The 20,828-nt window shown below is 47.7% G+C and overlaps 1 protein-coding gene and 1 long non-coding RNA gene across 2 annotated transcripts in view; both read right to left on the bottom strand.

Moving 5' to 3' along the window:
• The window catches only part of LOC141048873 (uncharacterized), a 111,576-nt gene extending 101,973 nt beyond the window's left edge, over nucleotides 1-9,603 (bottom strand). Inside the window, exons 1-3 of the mRNA XM_073544962.1 lie at nucleotides 5,619-9,603; nucleotides 4,946-5,007; nucleotides 3,079-3,242 (exon numbers count right to left, since the gene is read on the bottom strand). Of these exons, the coding sequence (XP_073401063.1) occupies nucleotides 3,079-3,242; nucleotides 4,946-5,007; nucleotides 5,619-9,476 (4,084 nt within the window). The 5' untranslated portion in view covers nucleotides 9,477-9,603. The remainder of the gene's footprint in view (nucleotides 1-3,078; nucleotides 3,243-4,945; nucleotides 5,008-5,618) is intronic.
• Nucleotides 9,604-11,712: 2,109 nt separating this feature from the next.
• Nucleotides 11,713-20,828, bottom strand: part of LOC141048685 (uncharacterized) — a 39,263-nt gene continuing 30,147 nt past the window's right edge. The window contains exon 4 of the long non-coding RNA XR_012220111.1: nucleotides 11,713-11,854. This is a non-coding gene — a long non-coding RNA (uncharacterized lncRNA). The remainder of the gene's footprint in view (nucleotides 11,855-20,828) is intronic.

Consider the following 20,828-nt stretch of genomic DNA (forward strand, 5'->3'; position numbering starts at 1 on the left):
ATCTAAGCATCCATGTGACATCTGTATTGCATCCATGTCGCCGGCTTGCAAAACGGACATATAATGGACCCCAATGACAGGTTTTAAAACACAAGTGAAAGAATAGATATAGACACATAGAATATATATATATATATATATATATATATATATATATATATATACATGTAATTGAGACACAAATACTGTGTATATATATATTTATATTTCATAGAGTTCTACATAGCATTATAGTCGCTAAATCAACTGCCAGCTTCTGTAAAATCATTACAGAACCCGACATGAAATGACACGTGGTTTACATACAGTAAACCATTTCATTTCATTTAGTTTTAAAAATGTTTTAGACTAATAATTAGATTAGGGTAGGTGTGAAAAATTTGGGACATGTAGGTGTTAAATTAATGGGTAAATTAGTTGAAAAAAAAGTGTGGGCTTCCGCGGTATTTTCTCCGCCAGAGAGGGAAAGCCAGTGACCGAGGACAGATATTCATAGCCTAGAAAGGGACCATTGTTTTTGCCCCCCCCCCGGCTACAAACATCTGGCCCCAGCCACCCCAGAAAAGGCACATCTATTAGATGCGCCTTTTCTTGCCTCTCTATTCCCATTGCCTTTAATAATGGAGATGTGTCAATAAGACAACTATCAATTATTAATCCCACAGTAATAAAGGGTTAAAAAAGACACACACACACACACACACACTAATTAAAAATTCTTTTAATGAAGCCGGGAACTCCACGCTACTATGTGTATATATCTATTATTTCAATTCTTTATTAAAAAATAACCTGTCAGTGTGATTTTACAGTACACCACACTGAATTGCCGGCTTTTCTAAAGGAGACCGGTGCGTATTTCTTGCAAGTCACACGTGTGATCTGTGTGTAATTCGTATTTTTCTCGCCCCCATAGACTTGCATTGGCGTATTACGGCCGTAATACGGTAACAATCGCAGCATGCTGCGTTTTTCTCAGCCCGTATAGTACGGGCGAGAATTAATCGGCTGATGGGAGTTGCCCCATACATTAACATTGGTCCGAGTGCAATGAGATTTTTTTCTCGCATAGCACTCGTCCGTATTTCTCGCTAGTGTGACTCCAGCCTTATACCTAGGTTAAAATAAATTACCAATCTTTCTGTGTTCAGAACACAATAAAGATCCATCTAGAAAATTTGGAAGCTTTTTAAAAAAGAATAATGTAACTTAACTGCCTCCGAACCTGCACTGACCTCACAGTTCCAGTCTCTATAATGAGTCTCATTGTCGTGATATAATTGACGGCATCCACCCATTACATGCTGCATGAACATACAATCCTTTGATCGCATTGAAAATTCACTGTACAACTTATGTAGTACAGTGCATTGTCTAACCCGACAGTGTTTGACTGACAGGAAGCCTATTGGACATGGCCGGTGATGGAATTTGATAGGATGAGGTGTATGCCAGACCCACAGGCATTGCAGCCATCGACAACTTACAGACATTCGTGCAGTGGGGATTGCCAGTAGGATTACAGAAGAAGAGTTCTTCCCCTGTCAAATCCCTTAAAGGGAATCTGTCCCTCCTGGACGCTTTTAAGCTATTACTATGGGTATACAGGTAATAGAATGGTTAAACTAGTCTTACCTGTATGCTGTGGTGTAGATATTAAGAAAAGCACTTTTATGAAATGATTTTTAACAAGGCATGCGGTGCCTTGAAGAAATCCCTACTTCCTCTCTTCATTACAAAACCACATCACTCCCATACATGTCACACTGCCTTGTGACGTGCAGTTGCATTGCCGTAATCCTGTGCATGCACCATGCACTCACACGGTTATTGGTACCTTAACCGCCCTTCTATGGGCAGTGTCTTTATCCAGTTTCTGCGCTGGCGCCGGAGAGTCACTGCACAGTAGCGATATTGAGAGCGGCATCTGAATTGTTAAAGTGCTGGGATCAGAGTTAAGTCCGGTCTCGGCACATGCGTCAGGAGCTCAGCTGTGTATAGGCGGTCTCTGCTGCAGATAGCACAGGCACAACTCCAGTGCCTGCACCATCCAAGAGACATAACTCTTTACATCATTGAGGAAAACTACTTTTAATCTAGATGTACAGTTACATCAATGCGTTGGAAGGGGTTAAGTCATCACCTTGAAGATAATGATGAATGCCTAGAGCTATTGTACAGGTATCCTGCCCCTGGAGGAACAGGTTTCTCCAAAATAGGACTCATTTAATATGTTGGAAATACGTGGGATGAAGCTCCTATCTAATCCAGCCAGAAACCTGGTGTGAGGGGTTCGGGATAAATTGAAAGACGGAACTTATTTCTTAATTTTTCACTGTATTTCAACAAGTTTCATTTTTTGATAGCGGTCACCTAGATTTTTTTAAGGGAACGGTGCTCAGTCTTTGTTATGAATTAAACCCAACATGCAAAACCATAAGGACGTTTTGTGATAGAGGGAGAGGTCCGTGAGCCCTGCACCTTCACGTCTCCTAAATCGTATGAAGATCATGTCCTGATCTAAGAGTAGACGCTCACCAAACAAATTTCCTGGCCAAACTGCAGAGAGATAGGGTGTGTGCACACGCTGTGGATTGGTCTGCGGATTGATCCGCGTGGATTTTGCAAAATCCGCAGGTATCTGCGGATTAGCCTGCGGTTTTGCCATGCGGTTTATCAACTCTACAATGGAGGAGACGGTAAACCGCAGCAAATCCGCGCAAAATCCGCACCGTCTGCACTGCGATTTCCTTTTCCCATAGGATATTATGGTACTGTAAACTGCTGCGGATCCGCAGGGCCAAAACCGCTGCAGATCCGCAGCAGAATCCGCAGCGTGTGCACACACCCTTAGTGACAGACAGGAGAGGGAATTTAGGAGTAGTCTCCGAAACACATAATAGTTATAGACAATATAAAGATAATATTCTTTCACTATAATAAATGATGCTGGAGAATGTTTTTTTTGCGATCAATAATTTACTTTTAAATAATACTGCTCTTTCTGAATAATAATTTTTGCTTATGGAGGGTTGTGTGAATATTATATAGTCCAGAATAATTCCAGTGTACATTTACCTCTAGATTGAATGCTCTGAGGATCAAACTCTAAATCCTCAACATTATTCGGCGGTGAGGTGTTTTTCAATCCTTCGCTCACTGCTTCAACCATCTGTTCGGAGGTAGGAGTATCTGTAGCATTTTCAGAAACTATATCCATGGTGGTGATTATAGAACCTTCCCTGCAGGACGAAACCAAAGAGTCAGGTTAGAAGTTCTGAAATATCCAGTATACTGACAGCAGAATTGGGGATATAGAGGGTGAGAATAATTTCATGGGGAAGTCTCTTATACACTGAAAACTATAGGGGAGATGTATTATATAATGCAGCTGAATTCTGGCTCACTTTGCTCTTTTTTGATTTACATCGTATTTACTGTGTTCTAAATACGTTTATCTCCTTGACTGACAAGAAAGCCTGGCTGGAAAGGGGATGTGTTCTTAGTGCAGCTCTGTGCTTCAAAAAATATGAACACAATTTTAAGGCAAGTTTTTAGCACAGAGTAAGCCAGATGATAGGTGCTGATTGGCAAAGAGAAAAAATATATAGTGGCGTCATCAATATTTTGTGACATCTTACTTCACTCCTGATGAATGGCTCTCTAAAATGGGAAACGCATCAAGCTGTTAGAGGTGATATGTATTGGTAACTGTGGGGAATGAACATCTTTAATCCCTTGAATGTTCACGGATGATATCCCTCCTTTGAAGCAAATGTCCTGATCTTTTACTGTGATCATCTCATACGGGGACAATCTTGTGTCTTTCTATCTGTTGCTGGAAGGTGATGTCTATTTATGGTGTCTAGTGTGATGGATGACTTACACCATCACTGGATTGCTCTGGCTTTGTACCTGCTACAATAAGAGGGACACTAGTAGTCTGGGGTACCTTCCCTAAGGAGAGGTGACAATGAGCGGGGCGCCTATCTTGCATTTCCTATTAGGGTGCCACCTCTGTGGTTAGGTTGGTTTGTATTGAAGCCTTTATATGGAGAGTACAGACAATTATAATTTTTGGTGTATCTGTGACACTTTCACCTCAATACTTCCCATTTATGTTAAAATTAATATTGATAACTCTGCCCCTTTATCTTTCCCATTGAAGTCATTGCAGATTTGCATTTGACATTTATTTTACTCAGGAGGTGATAAGTAACTTTCTTTCTTACATTGCACATTTTGGGTTGGTGACTGCCTCTGTCTTGGATTCCTCCCCTGGACAGGTGTCTGTTTAGTATAGGGTCCTATCTGAACAGGTCGTCTTGTTGTGACAGGTTGGCAAATATCATTTTCTGTTACATGTTTTGTGACTGATTGCTATTACATTGCAGTCACACATGTGCCCCTCCTGCACATACCATATAATAATGGGAGGCTCTAATCAGCTTAGTTTTTTCGTGTCCTTCCTACACCAATCATTCTCCTGAGGAGATATCACCGGAGCCATATTATAACATTTTCCCATAAATGTTCCCACAATATGTACTGCAGAGCTGAACTTTACCTACGGACAGGAATTTGCTGCCATAGTCAGGCATTCTGATGGTTATAACTAGTAAACTTTGTCCACCTGGCGTTCACCGCGGTCTACAAGTGTCACGTCCTCTTCATTATGAAGTTGTATAAAGCTCAGACCTCTACAGTACCTCAATACCAATTCTGCCTGTTGTGCTGATGTAGCAGAAAAGGGGACATAAGACCTCTATAGTGTTTAACACATGGGTAGCAAATACCTAAAATGTATCAGTAATCCCTCATGTAGTATCAGACTAGGATGTGAAATGTCCAAATGTGGCTAATAGTGGTGATGTCCCTGGATGATGAATTTCCTCCCAGATCATTATCACTGTGTCCTTCACAATCCTATACTATAAGTACTTACCGAAATCTCAAGTTGATTATATAGAAGTTAACCCTGAAATATGGCTGTATAAGTACCAGTACCTGTAGAATAAGATCAGAGGAAAAAAGAGTGAGATCTCCAGTAATGTGATCGTGGGATCACCCCCATCCTCCTGTGTTATAGCATCCAGTGTGATATGAAGCAGGCCATACTCTATAGATCTTACTGAGGCGACAGGTGATGGAGGAAACGGCACGAATATTGCTGAAAATATACCCCTGCTCATATCAGGAGTGGATCTAATTTTTTTCATTAAGAACAGTGTAAAAAAAACTCTTTTGTTAATACATGTGATGTATAGAAATATGATCCCCATAAGGCCAAGTTCACACGCTCAGTATTTGGTCAGTATTTTACATCAGTATTTTCCAGGCAAAATCAGGAGAGAAATAATCTGAGAAAAAGTACAGTATATTAGAAAGGTGTCACCACTTCTGCATTTTTCACCCACTCCTGGTTTTGGCTTACAAATATTGATGTAAAACACTGACCAAATACTGAACGTGTGAGCGTGACCTTATAGGGATGATCAGATGTGAGAATATAATCTGCCATATCTGACAAAACATATTCATTCTGTGAACATGTACGGACCACTCCTTAATCATAAACCGGTAAATATAAATGTGGAGATGCATTCATTGTTACTTACTATTCTGATTATTTGATTGCTCAGTGCTTCATAATCTGGAGACGATGTGTCCAGGAGCCTCTCGTTAAACGTGATATTAGTAATTCTGAATCTTAACGGACAAACCAAATCAGCAGCTGGAGTTGTCTTGGTCTGAGTAGTTGTTGGATGCTTAGCAGTGGTAAGATGCTGTGTGGTAGTTGGAGGCTTTGTGGTAGTAGGAGACTCAGTGGTAGTTGGAGGCTGGCTGGTAGTGGGAGGCTGTGTGGTAGCTGGAGGCTCTGTAGTAGTGGGAGGCTCTGTGGTAGTGGGAGGCTGCGTTGTAGTTGGAGGAGCTGTGGTAGTGGGAGGCTCTGTGGATGTTGGAGGCTGTGTGGTAGTTGGAGGCAGTGTGGTGGTTGGAGGCTGTGTGGTAGTAGGAGGCTGTGTGGTAGTTGGGGGTTGTGTAGTAGTTGTAGGCTCTGTAGTAGCATAAGGCTGTGTGGTATTTGGTTGCTCTGTGGTAGTGGGAAGCTGTGTAGTAGTTGAAGGCTCTGTGGTAATGGGAGGCTCTGTGGTAGTTGGAGGCTGTGTTGTAGTTGGAGGCTCTGTAGTAGTAGGAGGCTGTGTGGTAGTTGGAGACAGTGTGGTAGTTGGAGGCTCAGTGCTGGTGGGAGACTGTGTGGTAGTTTGAGGCTCAGTGCTGGTTGGAGGCTCTGTTGTAGTTGGAGGTTCAGTGGTAGTGGGAGGTTCTGTGGTAGTGGGAGGTTCTGTGGTAGTGGGAGGCTGTGTGGTAGTTGGACGCTGTGTGGTAGTTGGAGGCTGTGTGGTAGTTGGAGGCTCAGTGCTGGTGGGAGCCTGTGTGGTAGTTGGAGGCTGTGTGGTAGTTGGAGGCTCTGTGGTAGAGAGAGACTCTATGGTAGTGGGAGTCTCTGTGGTAGTTGGACGCTCTGTGGTAGTTGGAGGCTGTGTGGTAGTTGTAGGCTCTGTAGTAGTAGGAGACTGTGTGGTAGTTGGAGGCTGTGTGGTAGTTGGAGGCTCTGAGGTAGTGGGAGGCTGTGTGGTAGTGAGAGGCTCTGTGGTCGTCGTAGGTTCTGTGGTAGTCGGAGGCTCTGTGGTAGTCGGAGGCTCTGTGGTAGTGGGAGGCTGTGTGGTAGTGGGAGGCTGTGTGGTAGTGGGAGGCTCTGTGGTAGTAGGAGGCTCTGTTGTAGTTGCAGATTCAGTGGTAGTTGGAGGCTCTGTGGTAGTGGGAGGCTTTGTGGTAGTTGGAGGCTCAGTGCTAGTCGGATGCTGTGTGGTACTGGGAGTCTGTGTAGTACTTGGAGGCTGTGTGGTAGTTGGAGGATCTGTGGTAGTGGGAGGCTCTGTTGTAGTTGGAGGTTCTGTGGTAGTGGTAGGCTCTGTGGTAGTTGGAGGCTGTGTCGTAGTGAGAGGCACTGTGGTAGTCATAGGCTCTGTGGTAGTGGGAGGCTCTGTGGTAGTGGGAGGCTCTGTGGTAGTCGTAGGCTGTGTGGTAGTGGGAGGCTCTGTGGTAGTCAGAGGCTCTGTGTTAGTGGGAGGCTGCGTCATACTGAGAGGCACTGTGGTAGTAGGAGGCTCTTTTGTAGTTGCAGATTCAGTGGTAGTTAGAGGCTCTGTGGTAGTTGGAGGCTGTGTTGTAGTTGGAGGCTCTGTAGTAGTAGGAGGCTGTGTGGTAGTTGGAGGCTCAGTGCTGGTGGGAGACTGTGTGGTAGTTTGAGGCTCAGTGCTGGTGGGAGGCTGTGTCGTAGTTGGACGCTCTGTGGTAGTTGGAGGCTGTGTGGTAGTTGTAGGCTCTGTAGTAGTAGGAGGCTGTGTGGTAGTTGGAGGCTGTGTGGTAGTTGGAGGCTCTGAGGTAGTGGGAGGCTGTGTGGTAGTGAGAGGCTCTGTGGTAGTCGTAGGCTCTGTGGTAGTCAGAGGCTGTGTGGTAGTTGGAGGCTGGGTGATAGTTGGAGGCTGGGTGGTAGTTTGAGGCTCTGTGGTAGTTAGAGGCTCTGTGGTAGTTAGAGGCTGTGTGGTAGTTGGAGGCTCTGTGGTAGTGGGAGGCTGTGTGGTAATTGTAGGCTCTGTGGTAGTGGGAGGCTGTGTAGTAGTGGGAGGTTCTGTGGTAGTGGGAGGCTCTGTGGTTGTGAGAGGCTGTGTGGTAGTTGTAGGCTCTGTGGTAGTGGGAGGCTGTGTAGTAGTGGGAGGCTGTGTGGTAGTTGTAGACTGTGTGGTAGTGGGAGACTCTGTTGTAGTAGGAAGCTGTGTGGTAGTTGGCTCTCTGGTAGTAGGAGGCTGTGTGGTAGTTGGAGGCTCGGTGGTAGTGAGAGGCTGTGTGGTAGTTGGAGGCTGTGTGGTAGTTGGAGGCTGTGTGGTAGTTGGAGGCTGTGTGGTAGTTGGAGGCTCAGTGGATGTGGGAGGCTGTGTGGTAGTTGGAGACTGTGTGGTAGTTGGAGACTGTGTGGTAGTTGGAGACTGTGTGGTAGTTGGAAGCTGTGTGGTTGTGGGAGGCTGTGTTGTTGTGGGAGGCTGTGTGGTAGTGGGAGGCTGTGTGGTAGTTGGAGGCTGTGTGGTAGTTGGAGGCTGTGAGGTAGTGGAAGTGGTAGTGGAAGTGGTAGTGGTAGTGCTGGTAGGAGGCTCTGTGGTAGTTGGAGGCTCTGTGGTAGTGGGAGACTCTGTAGTAGTGGCAGGCTCTGTGGTAGTGGGAGGCTCTGTGGTAGTGGGAGGCTCAGTGCTGGTGGGAGGCTCACTGCTGGTGGAAGGCTGTGTGGTAGTTGGAGGCTCGGTGCTGATGGGAGGCTCAGTGGTAGTGGGAGGCTGTGTGGTAGTGGGAGGCTGTGTGGTAGTGGGATGCTCAGTGGTAGTTGGAGGCTGTGTGGTTTTTGGAGGCTGTGTGGTAGTGGGAGGCTGTGTGGTAGTGGGAGGCTGTGTGGTAGTGGGATGCTCAGTGGTAGTTGGAGGCTCTGTGGTAGTTGGAGGCTCAGTGCTGGTGGGAGGCTTAGTGGTTTTTGGAGGCTGTGTGGTAGTGGGAGGCTGTGTGGTAGTGGGAGGCTTTGTGGTAGTGGGAGGCTCAGTGGTAGTTTGAGGCTCAGTGGTAGTTGGAGCCTGTGTGGTACTTGGAGGCTCAGTTCTGGTGGGAGGCTGAGTGGTTGTTGGAGGCTGTGTGGTAGTGGGAGGCTCAGTTCTGGTGGGAGGCTGAGTGGTTGTTGGAGGCTGTGTGGTAGTGGGAGGCTTTGTGGTAGTGGAAGGCTCTGTGCTGGTGGGAGGCTCTGTGGTAGTTGGAGGCTCAGTGCTGGTGGGAGGCTCAGTGCTGGTGGGAGGCTCAGTGCTGGCTGGAGGCTGTGTGGTAGTTGGAGGCTCTGTGGTAGTTGGAGGCTCAGTGCTGGGGCGAGACAGAGCGATTGTTTGAGTTTGTGTGGTAGTGAGAGGCTTTGTGGTAGTGGGAGGCTTTGTGGTAGTTGGAGCCTGTGTGGTAGTTGGATGCTCACTTCTGGTGGGAGGCTGAGAGGTTGTTGGAGGTTGTGTGGTAGTGGGAGGCTTTGTGGTAGTGGGAGGCTCAGTGGTAGTTGGAGGCTCTGTGGTGGTGGGAGGCTCTGTGGTGGTGGGAGGCTCTGTGGTGGTGGGAGGCTGTGTGGTAGTGGGAGGCTGTGTGGTAGTGGGAGGCTGTGTGGTAGTTGGAGGCTCTGTGGTAGTTGGAGGCTCAGTGCTGGTGGGAGGCTCAGTGCTGGTGAGAGGCTCAGTGCTGGTGGGAGGCTGTGTGGTAGTTGGAGGCTCAGTGCTGGTGGGAGGCTGTGTGGTAGTGGGAGGCTGTGTGGTAGTGGGAGGCTGTGTGGTAGTGGGATTCTCAGTGGTAGTTGGAGGCTCTGTGGTAGTTGGAGGCTCAGTGCTGGTGGGAGGCATTGTGGTAGTTGGAGTCTGTGTGTTAGTTGGAGTCTGTGTGTTAGTTGGAGTCTGTGTGTTAGCTGGAGCCTGTGTGTTAGTTGGAGGCTCAGTGGTGGTGGGAGGCTGTGTGGTGGTGGGAGGCTGTGTGGTGGTGGGAGGCTGTGTGGTAGTGGGAGCCTGTGTGGTAGTGGGAGCCTGTGTGGTAGTGGGAGGCTGTGTGGTAGTTGGAGGCTGTGTGGTAGTTGGAGGCTGAGTGGTGCTGCTTGGAGGTTGAGTGGTGGTGCCGCTGCTTGGAGGCTGAGTGGTGGTGCCGCTGCTTGGAGGCTGAGTGGTGGTGCCGCTGCTTGGAGGCTGAGTGGTGGTGCCGCTGCTTGGAGGCAGAGTGGTGGTGCCGCTGCTTGGAGGCAGAGTGGTGGTGCCGCTGCTTGGAGGCAGAGTGGTGGTGCCGCTGCTTGGAGGCAGAGTGGTGGTGCCGCTGCTTGGAGGCTGAGTGGTGGTGCCCCTGCTTGGAGGCAGAGTGGTGGTGCCGCTGCTTGGAGGCAGAGTGGTGGTGCCGCTGCTTGGAGGCAGAGTGGTGGTGCCTCTGCTTGGAGGCTGAGTGGTGGTGCCGCTGCTTGGAGGCTGAGTGGTGGTGCCGCTGCTTGGAGGCAGAGTGGTGGTGCCGCTGCTTGGAGGCAGAGTGGTGGTGCCTCTGCTTGGAGGCTGAGTGGTGGTGCCGCTGCTTGGAGGCTGAGTGGTGGTGCCGCTGCTTGGAGGCAGAGTGGTGGTGCCGCTGCTTGGAGGCAGAGTGGTGGTGCCGCTGCTTGGAGGCTGAGTGATGGTGCCGCTGCTTGGAGGCGGAGTGGTGGTGCCGCTGCTTGGAGGCAGAGTGGTGGTGCCGCTGCTTGGAGGCAGAGTGGTGGTGCCGCTGCTTGGAGGCTGAGTGATGGTGCCGCTGCTTGGAGGCTGAATGGTGGTGCCTCTGCTTGGAGGCTGAGTGGTGGTGCCGCTGCTTGGAGGCAGAGTGGTGGTGCCGCTGCTTGGAGGCAGAGTGGTGGTGCCGCTGCTTGGAGGCAGAGTGGTGGTGCCGCTGTTTGGAGGCTGAGTGGTGGTGCCGCTGCTTGGAGGCTGAGTGGTGGTGCCGCTGCTTGGAGGCTGAGTGGTGGTGCCGCTGCTTGGAGGCTGAGTGGTGGTGCCGCTGCTTGGAGGCAGAGTGGTGGTGCCGCTGCTTGGAGGCAGAGTGGTGGTGCCGCTGCTTGAAGGCAGAGTGGTGGTGCCGCTGCTTGGAGGCTGAGTGGTGGTGCCGCTGCTTGGAGGCTGAGTGGTGGTGCCGCTGCTTGGAGGCTGAGTGGTGGTGCCGCTGCTTGGAGGCAGAGTGGTGGTGCCGCTGCTTGGAGGCTGAGTGGTGGTGCCGCTGCTTGGAGGCTGAGTGGTGGTGCCGCTGCTTGGAGGCTGAGTGGTGGTGCCGCTGCTTGGAGGCAGAGTGGTGGTGCCGCTGCTTGGAGGCAGAGTGGTGGTGCCGCTGCTTGGAGGCAGAGTGGTGGTGCCGCTGCTTGGAGGCAGAGTGGTGGTGCCGCTGCTTGGAGGCTGAGTGGTGGTGCCGCTGCTTGGAGGCTGAGTGGTGGTGCCGCTGCTTGGAGGCTGAGTGGTGGTGCCGCTGGTTGGAGGCTGAGTGGTGGTGCCGCTGGTTGGAGGCAGAGTGGTGGTGCCGCTGGTTGGAGGCAGAGTGGTGGTGCCGCTGGTTGGAGGCAGAGTGGTGGTGCCGCTGGTTGGAGGCAGAGTGGTGGTGCCGCTGGTTGGAGGCAGAGTGGTGGTGCCGCTGGTTGGAGGCTGAGTGGTGGTGCCGCTGGTTGGAGGCTGAGTGGTGGTGCCGCTGGTTGGAGGCTGAGTGGTGGTGCCGCTGCTTGGAGGCAGAGTGGTGGTGCCTCTGCTTGGAGGCTGAGTGGTGGTGCCGCTGCTTGGAGGCTGAGTGGTGGTGCCGCTGCTTGGAGGCTGAGTGGTGGTGCCGCTGGTTGGAGGCAGAGTGGTGGTGCCGCTGCTTGGAGGCTGAGTGGTGGTGCCGCTGCTTGGAGGCAGAGTGGTGGTGCCGCTGCTTGGAGGCAGAGTGGTGGTGCCGCTGCTTGGAGGCAGAGTGGTGGTGCCGCTGCTTGGAGGCTGAGTGGTGGTGCCGCTGCTTGGAGGCTGAGTGGTGGTGCCGCTGCTTGGAGGCTGAGTGGTGGTGCCGCTGCTTGGAGGCTGAGTGGTGGTGCCGCTGCTTGGAGGCTGAGTGGTGGTGCCGCCGCTTGGAGGCTGAGTGGTGGTGCCGCCGCTTGGAGGCTGAGTGGTGGTGCCGCCGCTTGGAGGCTGAGTGGTGCTGCCGCTTGGAGACTCTCTGCTAGTTGCAGTTGGTCCTGTGGTCGTTGTCTTCGTGGTTACATCTGCAGAAATAAAATATGACATTTACAAACTGTTTTGCTCCTTTTGTTATTTGTGGATCTCACTATAAAATCTCCATGAATCTCATCCTGGATTATAGAGAGAATTATACAGATGATTCGTATAGTTACTCACTAATTACTTACATGGTCACTATTCTGATTGTTGGAGCTGTGAGAAGACTTTGTACTGAGATCTCGGTTGGATGGAATTCACCATCCACATCAGTGTCCACATTTAGTAGATTTGATTGAATCTTGTGTGAACAATGATGTGAATTCAGATTCAGCCACTCGCTGCGGTGATGTAGTGGAGGCAAATCTGCTAAAGCTCTGCCCTCCTGCATTGGCGCAATATGTTGAAATGGCAATTGGCCTTATAGTAGTCATTTTCAGCTGTATGCAGCCGACAAAACAGTTATAACTTAAATCATGAATGATTGTAATATGATCAGTCCAATTCAGCAGCCTCAGGCCTATAACTTCAAATATTAACCCCTTCACGAACCATGACGCCTACGTAGGCCTCATGAAAAGCAGTGCTAATACGACACATAAATCACCCTCCTGCGGGTCGGTGACCGGGGTCACTGAAAGGTCACCCGACCCGCATGCGCGCGCACACACAGGATGCTTTGTGCTTCACCACAGGGGGCGTGGCTTAGCCCCCACGTGGCTACGATCGCTCTGATTGGCTGTTAAAAGTGAAACAGCCAATCAGAGCGACAGTAATATTTCGTCAATGAAATTTTTTGAAATATTATAATCCAGCCATGGCCGATGCTGCAGTAGCATCGGACATGGCTTGGAGTCACTAACCTGACCCCCCCACACCGGCTGGCAGGGGTGATCGGTCCCCGCCAGCCGGTGGACTGGAGCACCTTGGGCCCACCAGAGAAAATCATTCTTGGGGCCCACTATGTAGCTACATAGAAATAAATACAAAACCACCAATTGTGCGGTAAAACATGCTAATATCAGGGCATAATATAAGGCAGTACACGTCTTAATTATGTAGCAGGGGTTGGCGTAGAATCATAGAGGGTTAGCCACCTCATAGAATATAATGTAGCCTCCCTCATAAAATATAATGCAGCCCCCCTCGTAGGGTATAATGCAGCCCCCCACAAAATATAATGCAACCCCCTCATAAGGTATAACGCAGTCCCCACCATAGAATTTAATGTAGCACCCTCATAGGGTACAATGCAGCCCCTCTCAAGTAGTATAATGCAGCATCACCACAGAATATAATGCAACCCCCATAGAGTATACTGTAGCCCCCTAATAGGGCATAATGCTGCCCCCCTCATATAGTATGATGTAGTCCCCTGAGAGAATAATGCAGCCCCACCACAGAATATAATGCAGCCCCCCATAGAGTATACTGTAGCCCCCTCATATAGTAATATGTAGCTCCCAAAATATAATCTAGTATGATGTAGCCCCCCAGAATATAATGTAGTCCCCTGAGAATAATTCAGTCCCCCGCAGAATATAATGTTGCCCCCTCATAATGCAGCCCATCTCCACCCCCATCATTGTCCTCATCACCACCTCCATCATTGCCTTTTCCCCCACCATCCCTATAATTCTCCTCCACCACCCCATCACTGCCCATTCCACCACCTCAATCATTGCCTCCTCCCCACCATCATTGTCCATTTCATCACCTCCATCATTGCCTCCCCCACCACCATCTTTGCCCATCACCTCCATCATTGCCTCCCCCACCTCCATCATTGCCCATCACCTCCATCATTGCCTCCCCCACCAATCATCATCCATCACCTCCATCATTGCCTCCCCACACCATCATTGCCCATCACCTCCATCACTGCCTCCCCACCATCATTGCCCATCACCTCCATCATTGCCTCCCATCACCTCCATCATTGACTCCCCACCGCCATCATTGCCCATCACCTCCATCATTGCCTCTCCCACCACCATCATTGCCCATCACCTCCATCACTGCCTCCCCCACCATCATTGCCCATCACCTCCATCATTGTCTCCCCCACCGCCATCATTGCCAATCATCACCATCATTGCCCATCACCTCCATCATTGCCTCCCCCACTACCATCATTGCCCATCACCTCCATCACTGTCTCCACCTCCATCATTGCCCATCACCTGCATCATTGCCCATCACCTCCATCATTGCCTCCCCCACCACCATCATTGCCCATTCACCTCCATCATTGCCTCCCCCACCGCAATCATTGCCAATCACCTCCATTATTGCCTCCCCCACCACCATCATTGCACATCACCTCCATCATTGTCTCCCCCACTGCCATCATTGTCCATCACCTCCATCATTGCCTCCCCACCGTCATCATTGCCCATCACCTCCATCATTGCCTCCCCCACCGCCATCATTGCCCATCACCTCCATCATTGTCTCCCCCACCACCATCATTGCCCATCACCTCCATCATTGCCCATCACCTCCAGTATTGCCTCCCCCACCGCCATCATTGCCCATCACCTCCATCACTGCCTCCACCTCCATCATTACCCATCACCTCCATCATTGCCTCCCCCACCTCCATCATTGCACATCACCTGCATCATTGCCCATCACCTCCATCATTGCCTCCCCCACCACCATCATTGCCCATTCACCTCCATCATTGCCTCCCCCACCGCAATCATTGCCAATCACCTCCATTATTGCATCCCCCACCACCATCATTGCACATCACCTCCATCATTGTCTCCCCACTGCCATCATTGTCCATCATCTCCATCATTGCCTCCCCACCGCCATCATTGCCAATCACTTCCATCATTGCCCATCAACTCCATCATTACCTCCCCCACCGCAATCATTGCCAATCACCTCCATTATTGCCTCCCCCACCAATATCATTGTCCATCACTGCCATCATTGCCTCCCCACCATCATTGCCCATCACCTCCATCATTGCCTCCCCCACCAGCATTGCCCATCACCTCCATCATTGCCTCCCCCACCAGCATTGCCAATCACCTCCATTATTGCCTCCCACACCACCATTGCCCATCACCTCCATTACTGCCTCCCCACACCAATATCATTGCCCATCATCTCCATCATTGCCTCCCCCACCAATATCATTGTCTTTCCCCACCACCCCTCTCACACTCACACAACAGCGGTCCGCATCACTCACTCACACTCTCACAGCACCGCATCTCAAACACACACCACCGCACCACACACACACAGCACCGCATCACTCTTTCACACTCACACACCACACCACATACACACATGCAGCAGACACACAGCACAACTCACCTCCCCGCAGCACATCCCGGAAGCCTCTTTCTCTCCAGCAGCTTTCTCTCTGAGACAGCACATTGGATGATGACGTCATCCAGCTGGGCTGTCTTAGACAGGAAACGCCCAGAAAGCAGGACGCCGGGATGTGCTGCGGGGAGGTGAGTTGTGCTGTGTGTCTGCTGCCTGCGTGTGTGTGAGTGTGAGTGATGCGGTGCTGTGTGTGTGTGGTGCGGTGGTGGGGATGGTCTGCCCGCTATTAAAGAGGAATGGTATTCACTCCTCTCCACGCCCATAGGAGTCACTTGTGGGGGAGGTCCAATGTTTAGGCATACAGGGACTCTCCAAACGCGACATGGCAACCACTAAATATTCCAGCATATTTTCCATTCAAAAAGTCAAATGGTGCTCCTTCCCTTCCTGACCACATATGAGGTATCAGTGTACTCAGGAGAAATTGCCCAATAAATTTTAGGATCCACTTTACCCTGTGGCCCATGTGAAAATGAAAAAACTGAGGCTAAAAGAAAATTTTGTGAAAAAAAAAGTACTTTTTTTTTTTACGGATCAATTTGTGAAGCACCTGGCGGTTCAAAGTGCTCACTATGCATCTAGATAAGTTTCTTGGAGGGTCTAGTTTCCAAAATGGGGTCACTTGTGGGGGAGCTCCAATGTTTAGGCACATAGGGGCTCTCCAAACACAACATGGCAACCGCTAAATATTCCAGCATATTTTCCATTCAAAAAGTCAAATGATGCTCCTTCCATTCTGAGCCCTGCCGTGCGCCCAAACAGTGGTTTATGACCACATATGAGGTATCGGTGCACTCAGGAGAAATTGCCCAACAAATTTTGGGATCCATTTTATCCAGGTTACCCATGTGAAAATGAGAAAAATTGATGCTAAAAGAAAATTTTTGTTGGAAAAATTAAAATGTCCATTTTTTCCTTCCATGTTGCTTTAGCCCCTGTGAAGCACCTGAAGGGTTAATAATTTTCTTTATAATGGTGTCACTTTTGGGTATTTTCTGCCATATAAACCCCTCAAAGTGACTTCAAATGTGAGGTGGTCCCTAAAAAAAATGGTTTTGTAAATTTCGTTGTAAAAATGAGGAATTGCTGGTCAACTTTTAACCCTTATAACTTCCTAACAAAAAAAAATTGTTTCCAAAATTGTGCTGATGTAAAGTAGACATGTGGGAAATCTTATTTATTAACTAGTTTGTGTCACATAACGCTCTGGTTTAACGGAAAAAATTTATTTTTATAAATTTTCGCCAAATTTCCGTTTTTTTCACAAATAAATGCAAAAATTATCGACCTAAATTTAACACTAACATGAATCCCAATATGTCACGAAAAAACAATCTCAGAATCGCTAGGATGCGTTGAAGTGTTCCTGAGTTATTACCTCATAAAGGGACAGTGGTCAGAATTGCAAAAAATGGCCAGGTCATTAAGGTCAAAATAGGCTGGGTCATGAAGGGGTTAATAAATCATCACTGAATTATGTCATCTACATATTTTTCATTAGGATCAAGGGGACTATCAGATTCTTCTTGCTTTTCATTTTATTTGATAGATTCCTCATGCGGATTCCATACTTGCCAGACATAGGGGTCTCTGTGCTCTGAACGGTTGCAATATATAGTTTTGATTAGCTAATAAAGGTATTACTTATATCAGGGGTCTAAAACTGAAGTGAGGTCTGGGTCCACTTAGAAAAATTCCATTATGGCACTGTGCATTGTAAGGCTATGTGCCCAAGTTAGCGTTTTTAAACGCTCAGGAAACTGATCCCCTTCCCAGAAAACGCGCGTTTTATTTCCGCGCGTTTCTTTTGTGTTTTTTGCACAAAAAACGCGCGTTTTTGACGCGCGTTTTCTCGGAACATTGGAAATGGCTAAAAACGCTCAGCTATGCGGAAATTAATGACCATGCTGCGTTTTTAGCCGCTAAGCGCTTCCTGAGCGTTTAAAAACACATGCATTGGCACAAAATGCCAAAAATGCATTAAATTTAATAGGAAGCTTCTTTTAAGCGTTTCTGCAGCGTCTGAGCCGGCTCAAATGCTGCGGAAACGCTTACAAAAACGCAACGTGGGCACACAGCCTTAAACTTTGGTAGGGATGTTAGAGTTAGTTCGGCTAAAGTTTGCTCTGTGTAGCTGCTACATCACTGTGTCATACAAGAAAATATGCATCTCTGATGTGTAGTGGCCTCTGCCAGGTCCTGCAGCACAACTCATGATCAAAAGGTTAGGCGCTGTTCTGCAATACTCGGCAACAGCTACTACACATTGAATGGAGCTGGGATCAGTATCTGTGTTTAATGCGTTTACATCCAGTGGCCGCCGGACCTGTTTTCAGCTGATCAGTGGGGCTCAGATCATGTCTGCTACAGCACGATACTCACACAGCCTGTACTCGCTTGAGGGTGTTATTCACGTAATCCTCAATGCCATAAAAAGGCAGCTCTGAGTAATACATTGATTTCAGACTCCAGTAGGTGCAGGCTGAGCAGGTATAAGCTGCAGGCAGGGGTCACACTAACCGACGCAAAATACGTGTCGTAGTTTACATGCGTAATACGGAGAAATGTCCCCTAAATAGTGCTCCATATGTCATCCGTAATCAAGGTGTGGTCGCGTATTTTGCGCATGTAAGCATCCGTATGTAATCCGTATGGCATCCGTATGCCGAGATTTTCTCGAAGGCTTGCAAAATGGACATATAATGGAGCCCAATGACAGGTTTAACCCCAATCGAAAGTGTAGATATATATATATATATATATATATATACACAAACACATGTCATTGAGATATATATATATGTATATATAATGTACATTTCATAGAGTTCTACATAGCAGAATAGCCGCAAAATCAATTGCCGGCTTCTGTCAAATCATTCCCCAACCCGACATGAAATGACACATGGTTTACATACAGTAAACCATTTTTTTAGATGTCTTTCACTGGTAATTAGATGAGGGTTTGTGTGTAAAATTTGGGAGGTGTAGGTGTTAATTTTTTGTAAAAAATTGCGTGGGCTCCCGCGGTAATTTGTCAACGGTAATTTGTCAACCAGAGAGGTAAAGCAAATGAGTGAGGGCAGATTTAAATAGCCTTGAGTGGGACCATTGTTTTTGGCCCCCCTGGTTACAAAAATCTGCCCCCAGACACCCCAGAAAAGGAGCATCTATAAGATGTGCCTTTTCTGGCACTTATCCTCTCTATTCCCATTGCCCTATAGTGGTGGCTAATGGGTTAATAACAAATGTCACCATTCAATTGCCGCTACAGGGCAAGAGGTGTTTAACTCCTTCCTGATATTTGCAGTATATATACACATCATGGTCGGGAAGTACAGTACTTCTCGACCGATGCAGTATATACGGTAGGGAAAATAAGTATTTGATACACTGCCGATTTTGCAAGTTTTCCCACCTACATAAAATAGAGAGGTCTGTAATTTTTATCATAGGTACACTTCAACTGTGAGAGACAGAATCTGAAAATAAAAAAAAGAAAATCACATTGTATGATTTTTTAAATAATTAAATAGCATTTTACTGCATGAAATAAGTATTTAATCATGCACCAACCAAGAAGAATCCTGGCTCTCACAGACCTGTTAGTTTTTATTTATGAAGCCTTCCTACTCTGCATTCATTACCTGTATTAATTGCACCTGTTCGAACTCATTACCTGTATAAAAGACACCTGTCCATACACTCAATCACACTCCCACCTCTTCACCATAGCCAAGACCAAAGAGCTGTCTAAGGACACCAAGGACAAAATTGTAGACCTACACAAGGTTGGGATGGGCTACAGGACAAGATACAAGCAGCTTGGTGAGAAGGCAACAACTGTTGGCGCAATTATTAGAAAATGGAAGAAAGACAAGATGATTGTCAATCTTCCTTGGTCTGGCACTCCATGCAAAATCTTGCCTAGTGGGGTAAGGATGATTCTGAGAAATGTCAAGAATCAGCCCAGAACTACATGGGAGGACCTGGTCAATTACCTAAAGAGAGCTGGGACCACAGTCTCAAAAATATATAAAAAGAATAACAAAAAGTGTGTATATAAATTTTACCACACGTGGAATGACATGAAAAAAACAGTTCCTGAATACCTGGTCTTTTTATTCTACTTCCCAAAAATTGGAATAGAAAGCGATCAAAATGTCATGTGTCCGAAAATGGTAACAATAAAAACGTCAACTAGTCCCGCAAAAAACAAGCCCTCGCATGACTCCGTCTGCCAAAATATGGAAATATTAGAGTTCTGAAAATATGGCAAAAAAAAGTTGTTTTTTTTAAAAAAAGCACCTTTTAGTGTATGACCTCAGTCAAACAAAAAACACAATATAAATCTGGTATCACTGCAATCGCACCAACCCGATGAATAAAGTCTGGAGTTTTCACATTACTGGTAGCATAAAGGCTCTGTAGAAGTGAAAGGGATCCTCACCCCCCCCAAACAAATTCAGCAAATTCTGCGTGCCCAAATTGAAATGTCCCTTCCCTTCTGAGCCCTAGTGTGCCTAATCCACAGTTAGCATCCATGTTTGGCCTTTCTGTAGTGATGACAGCATGCCTTATTTACAGGTGCATGAGCTAGGCACAATGTACAGGAGCTACAAAGTACTGGTCACTAGGACATACTGAAGACTACAATGTACTGGTCACTACAACGTACTGGAGACTACAACAGAAGTTTGTAATTTTCACTCAGCAACATCCACTGCTGCTTGTTTCTGGAAAACACCCATGGAGTCAAAATTGTCACTACACTTGTAGATAAATTCACAAAGGGGTATAATTTCCAAAATGGGCTAATATGAGGGGGGATTCTGCTCTTCTAGCACTTAGGGGTTCTGTATATGGAGTCTCTAAACTATTCTAGGAGAACCCAAATAGCAAATAGCACTCCGTTCCTCCAGAGTTTCGTCGTATGGCTAAGCAGTATTGTACAGCTACACATGGGGTATTGCCTCGTTCAGCAGAAATTGTGGGCCAAATTTTGGTGCCATTTTTGTCCACTCCCTCTTGTAAAAATGTAAAATCTGGGGCTAAAAAAAAAAATTGTGGTAAAAATGTAATTATTTTTTTCTTTGCTGCCGAATGGTATAAAATTCTGTGACTCACCTGTGGTGTCAATATAATCACTGAACCCCTAGATAAATTCATTGAGTAGTGTAGTTTGTAAAATGGGATCTCTTATGGGGAGGGTTCTGCTGTTCTGGCACCTCAGGGGCTTTGGCCATGTGTTATGGCATCCTCAAATGAGTCCAGCAAAATCTGAACTCCAATATGGCGCTTCTACACTTCTGAGCTTTGCACTGTGCCACAAAAGTAGTTTTAACCACATATGGGGCATTCAGGAGAAATTGGGGTCCATTTTCTCCTATCCTTGCAAAAATGAAACATTTGGGGCTAAAGCAATATTTTTGTGGGGAAAAAATGTTTTTTAATTTTCACAGAACAACGTTGTAAAATTTTGTGAAGCACTTGTGGCTTCAAGGCGCTCTCCACACATCTAGATAAATTCCTTGAGGGGTCTAGTTTTCAAAATGGTTTCACATGTTGGTGTTTTCCACTGTTTAGGCACATCAGGGGCTCTCCAAACGCGACATGACACCCGTAGACTATTCCATCAAAGTCTGCATTCCAAACATCACTCCTTTTCTG

Source organism: Dendrobates tinctorius, unplaced genomic scaffold (genome assembly GCF_039654945.1).
Source record: "Dendrobates tinctorius isolate UK_male_01 unplaced genomic scaffold, ASM3965494v1 ptg000138l, whole genome shotgun sequence".
NCBI lineage: Eukaryota > Metazoa > Chordata > Amphibia > Anura > Dendrobatidae > Dendrobates > Dendrobates tinctorius.